Here is a 19,835-nt window from a genome sequence, read left to right as displayed (position 1 = left end):
GCAGTGTTTGTTTACTTTCTCAAAGCAAAGAGTGACACACTCCAGGCCACGGAGAAATTCCTGGCAGACATAGCCCCTTATGGTAACGTAAGATGCTTGAGGTCCAACAACGGAGCCGAGTTCACAAACAGAGTTCCAATCACTGTTGAGAAGGAACAAGATAAGACACGAGACGTCATGTCCATATTCCCCACACCAGAACGGAGTGGCAGAGAGGGAATGGAATGGCTAGGTGTAAGCTAGTAGACAGTAACTTACCTAAGAGTCTATGGCATTATGCGGTGCAAGAAGCCGCTTACACCAGAAACAGGTGCTTTAATAAGCACACGGGCACCACCCCGTATACAGCACTGACAGGAAAGAAGTGTAATCTAGCTAGAATGCACAAATTTGGATCAGTGTGTTATGCTTACCTGCAGGACAGAGGAAAGCTCGAGTCCAGATGTGAAAAAGGACTCTTTGTAGGGCACGACAAGGGAAGCCCCGCTTTCCTAGTTTATTATCCCGGTAAAGGGGAAGTGCAGAAACACAGGCTAGTCAGGTTTGTCACAAAGACAACATGTGAGAGTGAGACACAGACAGAGGAGCCAGAGCTGGACTCCAGAGTAAGGTGTGAAGAAACAGACACCTCAGCCCAGTGTACTTAGCACGGTCGTGCAGACAGACAGTCAGCAACCCCCAGAGGGCGATGACGAGGAGCACCTGAGGGTGACGTCACGTGCCCCAAGCAGTGGGAGGTATCCCTCAAGGGAACACAAACCCCCAAAGTATCTGACAGACTATGCCCGGAGAGGAAGTGACGAGGATGACTTACCACCATTGATTACTGCTACAGGGTAGTCAGTGGGGTACCTCAGACCTTTAAAGAGGCCATAGTGTCCCCTGAATCAAGTAAATGGGAGAGAGCAATGGATGAGGAGATGAGGTCCTTAGAGGACAACCACACCTTTACTCTAACCAAGTTACCAGAGGGCAGACAGACAGTGGGAGGGAAATGGGTGTACTCAATCAATGAGGGTATTGAAGGCCACGACAAGTAGAGCTGCCGCGATTACCGCATTACCGCGGTATCGCTGTTACATCACGGCCACCGCAGAGTAGGCTGAATACCGCGTCACCGCTGTTTTTTATAATAATAATAATAAATTACCCTCCTCTCGTTGGGCTTGCGGCTCTGCAGATATACCATACTCCTCTATCGAGGTTCCAAGCGACCCTATTGGGTACCAGAAAAGTCACGTGAAACATTGCAGACCACTGATTGGTCAGAAGAGAGACGCGTCACACGTTGTAGCGTCATGCAGTGTGTTACCACCAATCGGCAAGCGCGTATTAGTTTTTTACGTCCTGAATGTCAGCTCATCACAACACGGCTAATAACGTTAGCTTTAACTCCGCCGGAGTGGACTACCATCGCTCCTCAGGAGTACTAAACGAGACATAATGATTTTACTGTCTGCAACGAATGTTATAATAAAAGCCCTTCGTTCTATACACTTGTCTGATTGAAAACTTTATTAACAGACCGCAGAATGGGACAACTCAGCACGCTCTGAGCAAAGAAAGGAACTGAGATATGAATAGAGTATTGCTTGCCTTGCTATGGTCCGGTAAATACGCTGATGTTATTGAACGTATAACTATATAATGTTAATGCCACAAAACGAATGCCTTTATTATAAAGTAGTAACTTTATAGTAATAATAATAAGAAAGGGTTAGGGGTAACCACCCCTGCCCGCGACACCGAGTGAACTGCGCACGACCAGAGGGGAAACTTCGAATCCGTGTTTCACTTTCAATAACTAATGCGTGCTTGCCGAATCCCAAACAATATTCATGCTGCAAAGTCATCCTCTAAAGATAGACATTTAGACTAGAGGCAGGCTATATGCTATAAAGAGTAGACTACTACTAAAAAAAAAAATGCATTCAAACTTTTTTTTTTTTTTGTGTGTGCGTGCAGTAATAACCGCGGCGGTAGGAAATATTTTGCAAATTTGTGCGGTAAGGAAAACATCAATACCGCGGCAGCTCTAACGACAAGTACAAAGCGAGATTTGTAGCTAAAGGTTACAGTCAGAGGGAGGGGATAGACTACGGTGAAACATTCTCCCCCACAGCCAATCTGACCAGTGTAAGGGTAGTGATGCAGAAAGCAGCTGAGGACAATTTGATTTGACATCAGATGGATGTGAAGACAGCCTATCTGCACGCACCCATAGATAGGGAGATATATTATATGGAACAACCTGAAGGTTACGAAAAGAAAGGAGAGAAGCTAGTGTGTAAGCTAGAAAAATCCATTTACGGCCTGAAACAGTCTGGGCGAAATTGGAACGAGATGCTTCATACATGTCTCATTGAAGATCGCTTCCTACAGAACCCAGTAGACCCCTGTGTTTACTCAAGGGAGTCAAAAGAGTCAGGAAAGGTGATCATCGTCATTTGGGTGGATGATTTGGTCATCGCAGCAGACAACACTAGAAACCTAGAACAGGTGAAAGGTATGCTCTCCACCAGATTCAAAATGAAAGACCTTGGAAGGTTAAAGCATTTTCTAGGCATGGACTTTGAACAGTCTGCCAATTGTGTAAAAATATCCCAGAAGAGATATGTGGAAAAGATCCTGAAACGTTTTGACATGCAAGAATGTAGATCAAGGGAAACACCATGTGATCAAAAATTAGACTACCAGGAGGATGCTCAGAAACTGACGGATGTAAACATTTACAGAGAAGCTGTGGGTAGCCTCATTTATTTGACAACATGTACTCGCCCTGACCTATGTTTTGTAGTGAGCAAATTGTCACAGCATTTTGCTGACCCCACAGAGGACCACTGGATTACAGCAAAACATGTTTTTCGTTATCTCAAAGGTACAGCAGATAAACAGCTGTGTTTCAGAAAGAGCAGTGAGGGCTTAGGGCTTAAAGCCTACAGTGATGCAGACTGGGCAGCTGACACCACAGATAGAAGAAGTACCACAGGATATTGTGTGAGTCTGAACACAAACAGCTCACTGGTTTCATGGAAAACAAAGAAGCAGCCCACAGTGGCACTATCAACTTGTGAAGCCGAATATATGGCTCTAGCTATGACAATACAGGAATGTATTTATCTAGAACAACTGCTCGAAGGGATGGATACCTATGTATATAAGAAGACTGTTGTTTACGAGGACAACCAGGGAACCATTGCGATTGCTAGAAACCCTGTGTGCCGGCAGAGATGTAAACATGTCGATATAAAATATAATTTTATCAGATCTGTCATCAGAGAAGAAAGAATGACTGATTTATTGTCCAACGGACGACATGGTAGCAGACGCTATGATGAAACCTGCTTCCAAACTGAAATTGAAGAGATTTGAAGAGGTCATGTTTGGTGTGTAAATATTGACTGCCATATTCTTTTTGATGTTCTGAATTGTATTATTTTCTTTGTAAATAGTTTTTGAAGAAGTTATACAGTGTGCTATACAACCCTAAGTGGGAGTGTTAAAGTTAGAGGTTCTATGTAGGATTGCAAGTAACTGTCTAACTGTACATAACTGTTTCCACTAGAGGGCGCTCTAGGCGGAGCCACTAATGCTGCCACCAGGTGGCAAGTATTTAAGGAGATGTCTCCTCCCTCTTTACCTCTGCCCACCTGCCTCTCACGGAGAGGAGAACTCATGTGCTGCTGCTTTACCATGCAATAATAAACCACACTGATTAATGGCTGAAGATAGAAACCATGCCTCTTGACCACATTATTGTCGCCCCATAGCCAGATTCTGTCAACACTTTGCTTTAAAATCCTGTCGAAAGTCTGGGAGAAGCTGTTTTCCTTAAAGCAGTGTTTTCTCTCTCTCTTAATGGTGTTGTGTGTAATGCTGTTGCCCGTTTCGAGCTTCCTCGAAGTGTTTCTGGCTTGCGGTTTCAAGTTTCAAGTTTCTTTAATAGTTGTCATACAGAAGTACAGAATACTTTTATACAAAATGCTTCTTACTGTTACGCTCCAGAGACTGTGCTAGACAAGATAAGTATGAAATAAAATAGTATAGCATGTAAAATAGAAGTAAAAATAGAGGTCACAGTGTTCAGTATAGACATATGTACAATGTTCGATGCAGAATAGAAGTAACTGAGTTACCATACAGTATACAATATACTATGCAATGTACTGATATACAATACTATATAGTGCAAAGCAGAAATGGGATGAGGTACAATTTAGGTACAATTTACAGTAAGGTGTACGAGTTGTAGTGCAAATCCTTTACCAATAAATATAAAGTGTGTTTAGGTGATCTAAAGTGTGGAGAGTGGGTGCTTCAGTGTGTTGTTTGTTTAAAGTGAGTGTGTGCGTGTGTGTGCTGTGTGCATTTGATGGTTGTTGCATAGTGTTTATTGTTCGTTGAGCAGCCTGATGGCCTGGGGATAGAAGCTTCTTCTGAGTCTTTCTGTGCTCGCCTTAAGACTCCGGTATCGCTTGACTGACCGCAGCAGTTCAAAGAGGCAGTTGTTCGGGTGGCTGGAGTCCTTGATGATTCTCTTAGCCTTACCCCTGCACCGCTTGTTGTAAATGTTCTGGAGGGTGGGAAGCCCCCCTCCAATTGTGCGTTCGGCTGAACGTGTCACTCTTTGTAGTCTGCTACGGTCTTGTGCAGTGCTATTCCCAAACCAGGAGGTGATGTTGCCAGTCAGGATGCTCTCTATTGTACATGAGTAGAAGTTCTTAAGGATCTTCTGACTGACTTGGAACTTCCTTAGGCGCCTGAGGAAGTAGAGGCGTTGTCGTGCCTTCTTCACAACACTGTCAATGTGTGTGGTCCATGTCAAGTCCTCGGATATGTGGGCTCCGAGGTACTTGAAACTGTTCACTCTCTCAACCGGTGCCCCGTCGATGCTGAGGGGGCTGTAGTCCTTGACCCCCGACCTCCTGAAGTCCACAATCATCTCTTTTGTTTTGCTGACGTTCAGGGAGAGGCAGTTCTCCTGACACCACTGTGACAGATTCTCTACCTCTTCCAGGTAGGCCCTCTCGTCGTTGGCAGAGATCAGGCCCACCACTACTGTGTCATCAGCTAATTTGATGATTGTGTTGTTGTTCCGCTGTGCCACGCAGTCATGTGTGTACAGGGAGTAGAGGAGGGGGCTCAGAACACAGCCCTGGGGGGCCCCTATGTTGAGCGTGATGGATGAGGAGGTGCAGTTGCCTGCTCTTACCACCTGGGGTCTGCCCGTCAGGAAGTCCAAGACCCACTGGCAGAGGTCATAATTCAAGCCCAGGTCCCTGAGCTTGGCTATGAGTTTGGAGGGGACTATGGTATTGAATGCTGAGCTGTAGTCGATGAACAGCATTCTCACATAGTTTCCCTGCCTCTTGTCCAGGTGTGATGCTGCTGTGTGCAGCACATGGGCTATGGCGTCCTCCGTGGACCTGTTAGGGCGGTATGCAAATTGCAGGGGGTCCAGGTTGATGGGGAGGGAGGAACAAATGTAGCCCTTCACTAGCTTCTCAAAGCACTTCATAGCTATGGAGGTGAGAGCTACAGGGCGGTAGTCGTTGAGGCAAGCGGGCGTAGATTTTTTGGGTACAGGGATGATGGTGGACTTCTTCAGACAGGTGGGGATGACAGCCTGTTCTAAGGACAGCTTAAAGATGTCAGTGAATACCGGGGCCAGTTGGTCGGCACAGACTTTTAGGACGCGGCCGGGGATGCCGTCCGGTCCTGCTGCCTTCCTGATATTCACTTTTTTAAAGGTCCGCCTCACCTCATGCTCTGTTACCCTGAACACTCAGTCTCCATCAGCAGACCCCCCCCCCCCCCCCCCATTGCTGTGGCTTGTAGGCTGGTGTTGTTATTCACAGCCTCAAACCTCGCATAGAAGGTATTGAGATCATTTGCTAAGGAGATGTCACTGTTCAGTTTGAGGGAGGTGCCTTTGTAATCTGTCATTGTTCTGAGGCCCTGCCACATACCTCTAGAGTCAGCCTGTTCAAACTGAAGTTCAACTTTATCCCTATAACGCCGTTTTGCCTCTATTACTGCTCTCCTGACGTTGTATCTTGCCGTCTTGTGTTCATTCATGTTGCCTGTCACAAGCCCGGTGTTGTAGGCTGAGGTGCGCACTTTCAGAGCCTCACGGACGGATTTATCTACCCAGGGCTTTTGATTTGGGTAGATTCTAATTGTGGTAGAGGGGATTGTTTCTTCTACCAGAGTACAGACAAAGTCAAGCACCGTTTCAGTGTATTCGTTAATATTGGCTATGTTATCACGGAATACATTCCAGTCTGTGCATTCAAGTGCAGCCTGGAGTGTCTCCTCTGACGTCACAGTCCAACGCTTAACCTCTCGCGATACTACCGGCGTTCGCTTAAGACTCTGTTTATATTTTGGCAAAAGAAAGATGGCGGCGTGATCGGACTTACCGAATGGACTAAGAGCCTGTGACTTGTACCCATTCTTAAATTGCGAGTATACATGGTCTAATATGTTCTCGCCTCTGGTGGGACAGGTCACATGCTGATAGAAATTCGGCAACACCTTTTTAAGACGCGTGCTGTTGAAATCGCCCAGAACCAAAATGGCAGCGTCAACGTTAGCTATCTGTACTGTAGTTTGTTTACCTCGTCGTGTAGCTTTGAAAGTGCGGCCCCAGTGTTCGCTTGTGGTGGGATGTATACTCCGATCATGATGATGGACGTTAGCTCCCTCGGGAGAAAGAAGGGTCGGCATTTCCAATCCAATCCAATCCACTTTATTTATATAGCACATTTAAAACAACAAAGTTGACCAAAGTGCTGTACAAGTCCACAAACATAGGATAAAACATAAAAATTTAATAAAAGCACATAATAAAACAGTACAATGTGTCACATAAAAAAGGCCAGTCTCTCAAAAACGGTTTAAAAAACAAAAGCCAGAGCAAATAAGTGTGTTTTGAGGCGTGATTTAAACACCTGCATTTGATGGTGATATACTCCAGGTCTGGGGAGCAGTGGTTAGACAATTCCTTTGCGTTGCCTATATCGCACCACTCCTTGTTTACCATGAAAGCTATGCCGCCTCCTTTCGTCTTCAGTGATTCTTCTGCCGTTCGGTCCTTGCGGAGAACGAAGAAGTGATCTGCCGGTTCTATTGCATGGTTTGGGACGTCTGGAGAGACAGCCAAGTCTCTGTGAAACAGAGGACGTTGCAGTCCCGAATGTCCCTCTGGAATTGGATCCGTGCTCTGATGTCGTCCAGTTTGTTTCCTATCGATTGCACATTGGCCAACAATATACTGGGCAATGTGGTTCTGTGTCGCTTGGATCTCAATCTGTTTCGGACGCCGGCTCTTCTACCTCGTCGTCGCGCCTTTTCCTTGCTTCGGCCGCAACAAAGGATCTCCGCTGGCCACTGTTGTTGTCCGATCCAGAGAGCAATCCAGTCGGTAAGTTTTCCTTAATCCAATGTCAATGAGTGACTGACGGTCATACACATATAATGCACCAACAGTTGGTGCAAATAAAACTCTTAAAACTATAAAAATTAACAAAAGTAAGCACAGTCTTGACGGAGCTAACAGAAAGGCGGCCGGTCGGAGCAGCGCCATTCTCTCTCAGAGAATGGTGGCTATTCTGAAATTAGGCAATACGATTATGTGAGCATGTGCTATCAAGAAAATATATGAAAGTTATTACTTCAACCCTAAATCCAGACGAAACACAAGTCAGTTAACTCCGCTGGCACGATTCATATCCAAAAGATATCCATTATGCACGATCAATTCCGTGATGGTGAAGATGATGACAACATATAGGCCTGTTTTACCCTCTATCTTGCTTTTCTCTCTTGTGAATTTGTCATTTCAATATTTTCTAATAGAACAGCAGCTACAGCGGGATGAGTCCCGTGCCACGGGCAACTAAAGGAAGCATTAGACCGTATAGCTCTCATCGGTAAAATAACAATTCGGTGATGTTGAACAACTAATTAACATAAACCGTGAGCCGTGACATAAGGGTCCCTGTTGCGTGTAGTCTTTTACCAGCAAGATAGAGGGTAAAACAGGCCTATATGTTGTCATAATCTTCACCATCACGGAATTGATCGTGCATAATGGATATCTGGATATTTGAGGTAGGGGGGGGGGGGGGGTCTTGCTTAAAATCTAGGGATGTTCGATATTGGCTTTTTTACCGATATCCGATATACCGATATTGTCCAACTCCTAATTTCCGATACCGATATATGCAGGGTTCTCCCCCCCCCCCCCCCAAAACGGAATAATTTCAGGTAATTAACATTACATATCTCTTGTTGTGGAATTAACACAACATTATGCATACTTTTCACAATAAATAAAATAAAATAAGAATTTGTTCTTACTTGCTTGCCTGGGTAAATAAAGGTTAAATAAATGTAAAACGATAAACGATATTACATTTTAATGCCAATATCTGCCGATAATATCGGACATCCCTATTAAAATGTGTAAATAAAGTACTTATCGACCACAGGAAAAAGGTACATATTGTACGTTATATTATAGCCATAAGTAATATACTGAAATATATATATATTATATTATATATATTATATATTATATCAACAAACAAACATTTTTAGTCAACTAAAATATTTCATCAACTAAAATACAGTACGTCACCCCCCGCGCCTCTCCCTGCCGTCTGCAAGTGGCTAATCTTGAGTTTCCGACCCCCCAGTAAGCTAACCATGGATAAATCCAAAAAAAGGAAAATAGAGTTTAATTTGCCACAAAACCACAAATAAGGGAAGGACTCAAACAGAGCTGCATAGTTCTGTGTTTTATTTCAAAGTAGGTCTACACATGGTAGTCTTTTTTCAAAGTGGACTACTTTTTATTTTTATAAATGTTCCACAAATAAGGGAAATACTCAAATATACCTGCATAGTTCAGGGTTTTATTTCAAAGTAGGTCTACAGATGCCAGTGTTTTGTCTCCTCTTCTGTGTTTTATTTAAAAGTAGGTCTACACACACAGCCAGTCTTTTTTCTCCTCTTCATAAGAGTTTGAGGTTCTCACCCACACCAAACCCTGGCAGCACATCACCTTCACTGGCAGCTAACTCTCCTCCACCTGCTGAAGACCCACCTCTTCACCCAGGCCTATGGTCTCTGATATTCCTGAGCATCCTATTCATTCAGTTTGTTCTATTTTGTTTTGTTCCGTTTGCTCCGTTTTGTTTTTGTTTCTTAGTTTAGGTCACCATTATCCTCTCCCCTCCCTTTTTATTGCAAAGCGCCTTGGGGTACGTGAAAGGTGCTATATAAATTCAAGCCATTAATATTATTATTACCTTTTGTCCTGTGGTGGATCAGTACTTTATTTGTTTACTATAACGCAACATACATGATGTACCTTCTGTCCTGTGGTGGATCAGTACTTTATTTGTTTACTATAACGCAACATACATGATGTACCTTCTGTCCTGTGGTGGATCAGTACTTTATTTGTTTACTATAACGCAACATACATGATGTACCTTCTGTCCTGTGGTGGATCAGTACTTTATTTGTTTACTATAATGCAACATACATGATGTACCTTCTGTCCTGTGGTGGATCAGTACTTTATTTGTTTACTATAACGCAACATACATGATGTACCTTCTGTCCTGTGGTGGATCAGTACTTTATTTGTTTACTATAACACAACATACATGATGTACCTTCTGTCCTGTGGTGGATCAGTACTTTATTTGTTTACCGATGAGAGCATTGCAGCCTCACTGCCTCCTGAAGCTGCTGCTGCAATGGTTTCATAAGAAGCTGTAAATTATTCATCCTCTGTTTCAGACGTTCCATGGCAGGCTGAGCCTCTCGAAGCTCTCCCGCTGCTCAGGACACAGTAGCAAACAAGCTGAAGGAGACCCTATCGGTGGAAGTGCATTAACACTTTGAGCGCCACGCCGGGTTTTCCTTTTACCCGCTGAATGCCACCATCGGCGCCAATGTTAACGTTAATATCGCCTAATCTATGTTTTAAATTATGGCTATGTGTCTAATCTGCCCATCGCATTATCAAAGACTGGATTGGTTTTTTATCGCGTCATTTCCGTTTCAGAGCATTTAGAAAAGCCCCCGTTTTGAAATAAAAAACAGCCCATTCTGGGGCATTCTATGAAAATCGTCTTTTACTGGAATATTCCACAACGTTGATATTCGTCTGCCTTTTTATGAATCGTTTTCAAATAAACGCTAGATGATCAATATTATACGTGCACGCAAGCACATTCGGGCCGCGCACGGATAATCGCTGCGTTGATTTCCTCTTGGACTTTTACAGTGAAACCGAAAGAGGACATTTCACAAAACAGCTTATAACTTCATAAAACGTACTCTGATTATCCTAACACTGATAACATAGAGTCCTTACCTGACATCAGATGGTATCCAACTGGTATATTCCAATTCCTGATCACCATTCGAAAAAATCGATAAGTGTATAGATCCAACGCGATACAGTAGAACTCCATGATCAGTGGGGCTCAGAGGATCCAGAATGAACTCTGATAACCCCGGCTGCATCAGTGGACTGGAAAATGTGGAGTACCGGATTTTTTTCCCCATTCATTTTCATTGAGTCCATTCCAAAATCCCTTATGTCATCTGGGAGACGACAGGGGGCGCTTTTTTCCACAATGATCGCCGGCGCCGCTCGGCTATACTCGGGTGATTCAATATGATTTCAGATCGCTAAAAAAAAAAAATCCGAGAAATCTCGTGAGTGGCTTTCAACCACCTATTAATAAACCAGAGTATTCTCGTGTGTGGCACGGAAAGTGTTAAAGATCCAGTACAATGTTTTCATTCAGTCATACGTTGCTTAGTTATTGTTGAGCATTAACTCCTCCGCTTCAGGTCCATTTGATTTGTTATAAGCGTTTCAGTGCAGCCTCTGAGCACAGCCAGCTCTCAGTAGGCTGAGGGGGCGTGGTCTTCTGTTCACTAGAACAGTGTGTATTATGCAATATTTAAGAGGAAGCTGATTGGATCTGAAATCGTTTGATTGTGTTGATCTCCAGGGTGGACATCAAAGTACTTAGTCATCATTTCAACAGTTCTAACATGTTGGGTAATTGTATCTCAACGTAGGCTTCTATAAATTGTACGTAAAAATAAGAAAATATATTTAGCATGTAGGAGAACTAGACATCAAACTGACACAAGCATTTTATTTATTCTAATGTTCCTGGTTTTGTACAAATGATGGCAGAAAACAGTTTGGAGCAGAATTATTCACAGCAGGAATTTGACTTGGCTGCTGCTCCTGAGACGTGTCCTGTAAGTATTGTTGTACAATAGAGTTACATTGATACACATGAACCAGGGCTTAAAGGTGAAGTCAGCGTCGCGTTGATACACATGGACCAGGGCTTAAAGGTGAAGTCTGCGTCACATTGATACACATGGACCAGGGCTTAAAGGTGAAGTCAGCGTCACATTGATACACATGGACCAGGGCTTAAAGGTGAAGTCGGCGTCACATTGATACACATGGACCAGGGCTTAAAGGTGAAGTCTGCGTCACATTGATACACATGGACCAGGGCTTAAAGGTGAAGTCAGCGTCACATTGATACACATGGACCAGGGCTTAAAGGTGAAGTCGGCGTCACATTGATACACATGGACCAGGGCTTAAAGGTGAAGTCGGCATCACATTGATACACATGGACCAGGGCTTAAAGGTGAAGTCAGCGTCATATAGATACACATGAACCAGGGCTGAAACACTGTCCCCTTTCAGGGACGGCAGGTAGAAAAGACCGTCCTTTCTCAGGGACGGCAGGTAGAAAAGACCGTCCTTTCTCAGGGACGGCAGGTAGAAAAGTCCATCCTCTCAGGGACGGCAGGTAGAAAATACTCCTCCTCTCAGGGACGGCAGGTAGAAAAGACAGTCCTTTCTCAGGGACGGCAGGTAGAAAAGTCCATCCTCTCAGGGACGGCAGGTAAAGAAGTTTGTCTTCATCACATGAAGCCACGGTATGTCCCAGATGTCAAAGTGACACTTAAAGGTCTGAAAAACAGGTACGTTTAGTTAGAATATGTTATTTAACCTTATTACATGGAGTTTTAACATTCGCCAAAATGCTTGATTGTGATTGGTCAATAGCGCTCGGTTGCCCCTGACAGCGGTCAGTTATTTCTCGATAACGGACCGCTGCTATGGGCAACGCGCAATAATGACCGCTGATACGGGTAACACAGCGCTATTGACCAATCACAATCAAGCATTTTGGTCGCAGACAGTCACGAACGCTAAGCTCAGCATATGCACAGCTGCACTCATCAGGTAATCAGACCACACACCTGCCGGCTGCCGGCGATGACAGAGGAGCCACAGAACAACTGCGTCTGCATTTGATCTCGTCTTGTCGATGGTGTAAAATGAATTAGGTATATTGTTAGTAAGTTAGCCATGTAATAAGCGGGATAATGTATAGCCTATACTCGGTCATTGTCGCAAAATAATTGACCTTCACTGCGTTTAGAACACATCGGTGCGACGCCTCGGTGTTCTAAACTCCGTGTCGGTCAATTATTTTGCGACAATGACCGAGTATAGCTATACATTATCCCTTACATAAATCATCCTTACAAAAAATATATATATTTAAAAGTTTTAATGATCATTTGCAATTAGGGCTGTACTTGATTAAAGAAATTCTTCAGTGACAATATAGTCAGGACTTTGTCGACTTATCGATTAGTTGGTTTTAATTGACAAATCTGTTGACCTCTATTCAACAGAGCAGCTAGATGTGACAAAAAAATATATAGCTCTAATGATAATGTCATCTGATTAATGGACAAAACCACAATCTCTGCAATTATTTTTATTACCGATTTGGATTGTAATGGAAAAATAAACGTTTACATTTTTAACCCTTGTGTGGTGTTTGCATTTTTTTTCAACACTATTGGTTACTCACTAATTACTTTATCTCAATTATACATCATCTATATGGTTAATATTTGCCATTTACCTCTGCTAGATTACATTTATTAATAAAAGTGCTATTCGTTTTGTGTGATTGTCGTTAGCCTAGCTTAGCACAATGAATGGAAGAGGACAGTGCCGGTTAGCCTAGGCATTGTCCAACTAACACCTCTCCCGAAGGCTAACCGGCACTGTCCGCTTCCATTCATAGTGCTAAGCTAGGCTAACGTGCAGCCAGATAGCTTTCTACTGAACGCACAGAGAGGAAACTGGTATCCATCTTCTTGTCTCTCTCTGGAGAAGACGGTAAGCTAATTTCCCAAAATGTTGGCGTGTTCTTAAGAAAACTCCCCTTCTGTGGACAGTGAATGTGAGCGCAGGCCTCCAGTCTGTGGTACCTGTTGCAACAAGCCGTCTGGTTGGAAGGCACAGTTGGCCAGCTCCTCATGTTCCTTCTTACGGCACACGGTTCTGGAGATCTCCACGTCCACCATGTAGCGGAGGCCCTTCACGATCTGCAAACACAGAGCCGGGCTGAGCTGCAGGGTGTCGTCGTCTCACAGTGATCCACGTGTTAAGACTACGACTCCCAAGATGCAACACTGAACGGCACAGGAAGTCCTTCAGCCATCAGACTATACAACGCATCACTGTGCCTCACTGAGCCAGTACAAACTCTGGTAATCTTCCTGGACCTTTTGACTTTCGACACTTTACATTTTGTACATGTATTACTGTACTGATTACTGTATATTTTAAAATGTATATCCCAGACTGTATTTTTATTCTTATTAGTGATTTTAGATTTTGACTACCTAAATATTTATTGTGAGAAATCTGTATGGTGAATTTCCCTCTGGATCAATAAAGTACTTCTATTCCATCTATCTATCTATCTCTATTGTCAAATGAATACACAAGGAAGACGCATTCCATACCTACGCAGAAATATATTTTGAGTATGTATTTCCCTCCAGACTGTCATGTTATGGATACGAGAGCATGTTATAATGAGCCTGTAGCCTGTCCAAGATATTCCTTTATTGATCCCTTGGGGAAATGTGGGCATCATAGCAGCGGGAGGGGGGAGGGGAGGTACAGGTATGTATACAAGAAAAATAAACAGTGTAAACAAAGGTGCAGATGAGGGTCTGTGTCCCCCATCGGTTATAATATACTGTATTATACACCATAAAGAATTTGAATCTTCGGGTCTTTAAGAGAAGCACACAGACACCGTATTGTGATCAATATAGTCAGCGATCAATAGTCGTCCACCAGGCATTTACCGTACCTGCCTCTGTGCATCATCGATGGCAGACGGTTTGAAGAGGAAGGCGTCGTTGGACAGGTTGTTGAAGGAGTAGGTGCCGGTGAGGACGGCCTTCAGGACGCCCTGGTCGTCTGTGCTGATATTATAAGGCGATCCAGGAATAAGAGGCCCTCTCTTCTGTCTGCCGACCGCCCTCACACCCTCTGGGAGGAACCAGGTCACAAATAACAGCACTCACTCAGAAACGGAGAACACTCGGAAACAGATGATCACCACCAGTGCCACAGTGCACCACAATGAGAATCACAGTGAACATAGAGATCAGGTCCATTAGATTCTAATTTACTGTCGTCATACAGCACAAGTACAGTACAATGAGAAGAAGTTTGGCATTCAAACGCAGTGCAAATGTAACAGTAAAATGCAATAGTAATACAATGTACAGGTGATTAAAGTAATGTTGGCTCTACTGAAATAGAGGTGATATTTGTGGCAAGAACCCGACATGAGAAGCTTTTTCTTTTTTTTACCAAACACCTAGTGGAGTTGGTTCCCATTTACATTGAGTCGTTTAGTTGAAGCTTTTATCCAAAGTGACTTACAAGTTGTGTACAACATGTCAGCAGGAATGGTACAACTCTGGCAGCTAATAAGAGTCAAAGTGTTGAACTTGAGTGCATATAGTAAAGAAACATTAGCATAGTAGGTAGTAGAAAAAACTAGTTTATCTTAGTAGGTTTGGTTAGTTGATCTTAGTAGTTTTAGTTAGTTGATCTTAGTAGTTTTAGTTAGTTGATCTTAGTAGTTTTAGTTAGTTGATCTTAGTAGTTTGTTAGTTGATCTTAGTAGTTTTAGTTAGTTGATCTTAGTTTGTTAGTTGATCTTAGTAGTTTTGGTTAGTTGATCTTAGTAGTTTTAGTTAGTTGATCTTAGTAGTTTTGGTTAGTTGATCTTAGTAGTTTTAGTTAGTTGATCTTAGTAGTTTTAGTTAGTTGATCTTAGTAGTTTTAGTTAGTTGATCTTAGTAGTTTTAGTTAGTTGATCTTAGTCGTTTTAGTTAGTTGATCTTAGTCGTTTTAGTTAGTTGATCTTAGTAGTTTTAGTTAGTTGATCTTAGTAGTTTTAGTTAGTTGATCTTAGTAGTTTTAGTTAGTTGATCTTAGTAGTTTTAGTTAGTTGATCTTAGTAGTTTTAGTTAGTTGATCTTAGTAGTTTTAGTAGTTTTAGTTAGTTGATCTTAGTAGTTTTAGTTAGTTGATCTTAGTAGTTTTAGTTAGTTGATCTTAGTAGTTTTAGTTAGTTGATCTTAGTAGTTTTAGTTAGTTGATCTTAGTAGTTTTAGTTAGTTGATCTTAGTAGTTTTAGTGTACAACAAGTAGCAGGAAGGGTACACCTCTGGCAGCTAAGTAACATTGTTTGTCAAACAGTGTCGAACTACACTCCAAGTACATAGTATATACATTAGCATAGTAGTAGTATAGACATATTCACATAGTATATAGTAGTATATACATTAGCATATGTAGGTAGTAGTATAGACATATTAGCGTATAGACATATAGCATATTAGTAGTATAGGCATAGTAGACCTACTATCAAAGTACATAGTAAAAGACAGTAGGTTTCAATGATTGATTCTATAAGATAGATTAATAATTAACTACATGTATAGTAAACTTTGTAATAAGTTTTGTAAACCAATTGCAGGCGTCTCTGCCTAAACAGCTGCACCTTTAAGATAGTTTCTACCATCAGGCTTTTTTCATATCAAGATAAAGAACATTATATATATATATATATATATATATATATATATATATATATATATATATATATATATTAGAGGTATAACGGTACACAAAAACCACGGTACGGTACGTACCTCGGTTTTGAAGTCAAGGTTCGGTACAGGTTTTCGGTACAGTGGGGGAAAGTTTGGCTATATGAGCACCTGAGGAAGCGATAGCGAAACGCGTTGTGCAACAATAAATAAGCAAAAACCAGTCCTGTGGAGTGTGCGGTCCCTTCTTTCCCTTGAAGGTTTTCTCCTTTTAGTTTATTTATCTCTCTTGCGCTGACCTGCACCTCCAGTCGGGGTCCAACCAGATGTGCACAAGTCTTATTTAGTTTAATATATATATATATATATATATATATATATATATTAGTGCTGTCAAACGATTAAAATATTTAACTCGATTAATCGCATGATTGTCCATAGTTAACTCGCGATTAATCGCAAATTAATCATTTTTTTTTTTTTTTTTACCTTAAACAGATCTTTTTCAAGTTCCAAGTTTTAATACTCTTATCAACATGCGAGTCAACAAATGCTTGCTTTATGCAGCCATTTAACACAAAAGGATGACCCTCATGCATTGCAAATTTGCATCAAATTCAAAACAGAGTGATGCACAAAATAACTTAAAAGAAAATAATAATTTAAAACAATGAATAAAGTGTGCATGAAATAATAGGGGAAAGAAAACGTTAGGAACTTGTTACATTCACCCACACAAGGGCTGATTAATCACACACCCCCCTCTCTCCCTCACACACACACTCTCCCAGCTCTCTTTCTCTCTTGCCCCTTCCTCATCTCTCTCACCCCCCTCTCTCTCTATATCTCTCACACACACACACACACACACACACACACCACACACACACACACACACACACACACACTTCAGAAACAAACATAGTATCATTGAGAGCATCAATAATACACCTGAGTGAAGTCTAGTAAAAAAGAAAAAAAACATGTTTTTTTTTTTTTTTTAGTTAATCTTGAGTTAAATAAATTAGTGGCATTAATAGAATCGGGAGTTAACGCGTTAATATCGCGTTAACTTTGACAGCCTTAATATATATATATATATATATATATATATATATATATATATATATATAAATGTTCTTTATCTTGATATGAATATGCATCCCCTTAACAATTGTGTGTATTGAGCCGTACTGTATTGTACCCATTCTGCAATCTGTTAAATAAAGTTTTCATTCATTCATTCACTCTATTGCGTCTGGTGCTGCCGAGCTGACCTGTTCCTCTCGTCTAATACATGTCATTGTACCGTTGAGCCTGTGTGTTAGCTGTTAACCTACACATGACTAATGGACTGGGACTGAAAACTGAAACAAATGTCCTTAACGATCATAGATTGCTTGATTTTATTTGACATTTCCAAGAATAACATACAACAACAATATCATCATCATCATCAGTTACACAATGGAGACATACACGTAACTACCTACCTCATACTATAGTCTACCCATATAACTCTGTATGATAGCATGTACAATAATGCTGTATACTGTATGTATATATATTCTTACCATATATATATATCCACATCCGTCTGTACATACCTGCATATAATCATTTTTACATATCTGTAGATACTATATCTGTATACATATATCCCTTACCTACTCTTACTAGTTACACTGCTGGCCAGTATGACTTACTACCATAGTGTCTTTATACCTTTATCAATGTACATATTAATACTACAACTCTGTACATCTGATTAGCACCATTACTCAGAAATACTCGTTTATATATTTTATACCCAGTTTAATCACCTGCACATTGTATATTAATTTTGCACTCTGGATGCCCAAACCTAATAATTTTCGTTGCACTGTACTTGTGCTGTATGATGACAATACACTTGAATCGAATCTAAACAAGAGAGCTGTTGTTAAGTTTATTTGTGTGTTCTTCTTACCCAGGCCAGTGAACAGAGCGATGAGCAGCGACAAGCACCCAGGTCCCTTCATCTCGCATGTAGTATGTGTCTGTTTGAAGCTACAGTAGTCTCAACACTTCAGGCTGGCTTCCTGTGTACATGAAACACTTTGACCACAGCGAGCAACAGCCAATCAAGATAAACTCTGAAAGTTGCACTAGAACACTAGAGAAGCTGCTTCCCTGCAGCTTCTCTTTTTAACCAGTAATGATGAGGAGGTTGCTAAACAGCTCCAGAGAGGAACTCTCCAAACACCAGTACTCACCAAAACACACCAGTCCTCACCATGAGCTCAAGCCACTCCACAGGTGTGACCAATGATTACTGACACACTACTCCACAACCCCACCCCACCTACCCAACCTCCTCCAATGTACAGTTTCTACGTCAAAATGTATATACTCTCTTTTCTGGACTCTTTTTGTATCACAAACAGTACTGTATTTGCAAATCTGGTATGTCATAAATGTATAGATGTAGCAGTACTGTCTATCTGTATGGTGTGTGTCATTGTTATGATGAATTGAAAATGGGGGACCCTGATGTAAACAAGACGAAAGTCTTTCTCTGGTCTGCATCCCCTTAACAATTGTATGTATTGAGCTGTACTGTACCCATTCTGCAATCTGTTAATAACGTTTTCAACCAATCAATCAATTACACCCATACCATGTACCCCCCCCCCCTCCTGCTGCTATGATGCCTGAATTTCACCAAGGGGATCAATAAAGGAATATCTTATCTTACCTTATCTTATCTTATGTACCTGACATGCATGTCTTTTGGGGAGACTGAACTACCTAACAGACTAACTCTACACAGAACGCCCCGCTGGGTTCAAACCAAACCCAGAAGCCTGTTCCTGTGATATCCTCTGCACCATCTTATGTTTCTCTGAGACAAAACTAGATGAGTCTATAAAAGACCCTGAGGTGGAAATAGAAAACTATTCAATAAGAAATAAGCATGGGGGTGGTGTCTGCATGTATACACAAAGATACCAAATTCATTACCCGTACTGACCTAAATCATGATGAAATTGAAACGTATGGGTTGAAATTATGTTTGAAAGGGCAAAAACTGTACTAGTCGGCACCATCTACAGACCTCCAGAGCAGAGTGTTTACTTACTTAAATACTTGATGGGTGCTTAGCTGGACTGGAACACGTCTTGAAATCCTTCAGTAGGTTTTGTGATCTGCACAGTGTCTGTAAGCTAATCACCCAACCCACAAGGGTGTGTGATTCAACACAAACTACCATTGATCTCATTCTAACCTCGGACAAGTCCAGGATTTCTAATAAAGGGGTTATAGTATGCGGGTTAAGCGATCATTTTATGATATTCTGTACCTGCAAAAAACTAAAACAAAAGGCCAGCCGTCACAAAACAGTCATATCTAGGGACCTTAAAACCTACTCTAGCGAGGCCTTTAACCAAGGACTCGAGAGCATGGACTGGTCAGATGAGCTCAGTGGTACACTAGTTGAAGAAACATGGCTTGGCTTCAAAACCAAATTCTCATCAATACTAAACAACATGGGGCGGCTAGGTGGTGCAGTGGGCAAGGCGCTCACCACCAATGCAGGAGACGTTGGGTTCGAGCCCAGCTCTCCGCATTGCTATCAGCTTGGCTGGTCGTTCATACTAATACAATTGGCAGTATTAGGGGGTGGGAAGCTGATGGGTAGGGATCGGACGTTGTGGACAGCGACTCCTACAGGTCGGTTGGTGCACCTGCGCAGCAGAATCAGGAAGCGACGGGGGCGGCGTGCCCTCCAAACGCAGACCCCCGACGCTGAGAGATTGTGCTGTGCAGGTGAAAAG

The 19,835-nt window shown here is 42.0% G+C and overlaps 1 protein-coding gene across 1 annotated transcript; it reads right to left on the bottom strand.

Annotated features, from left to right (window-relative positions):
* Positions 1-11,363: 11,363 nt before the first annotated feature.
* Positions 11,364-18,038, bottom strand: cst7 (cystatin f; the record flags this gene model as incomplete). Its single annotated transcript, XM_084321896.1, has 4 exons — positions 11,364-12,040; positions 13,363-13,479; positions 14,259-14,440; positions 17,987-18,038. 4 exons carry the CDS (start codon positions 18,036-18,038, stop codon positions 11,960-11,962), a joined length of 432 nt encoding a protein of 143 aa, XP_084178022.1. The 3' UTR covers positions 11,364-11,959.
* Between the last annotated feature and the right edge of the window lie 1,797 nt (positions 18,039-19,835).

This window comes from Notolepis coatsorum (genome assembly GCF_963971535.1).
Source record: "Notolepis coatsorum genome assembly, chromosome: 9".
Taxonomy (NCBI): Eukaryota; Metazoa; Chordata; class Actinopteri; order Aulopiformes; family Paralepididae; genus Notolepis; species Notolepis coatsorum.
The sequence above is the reverse complement of the archived record's forward strand: the minus strand, read 5'-3'. Positions and strand labels throughout refer to the sequence as shown.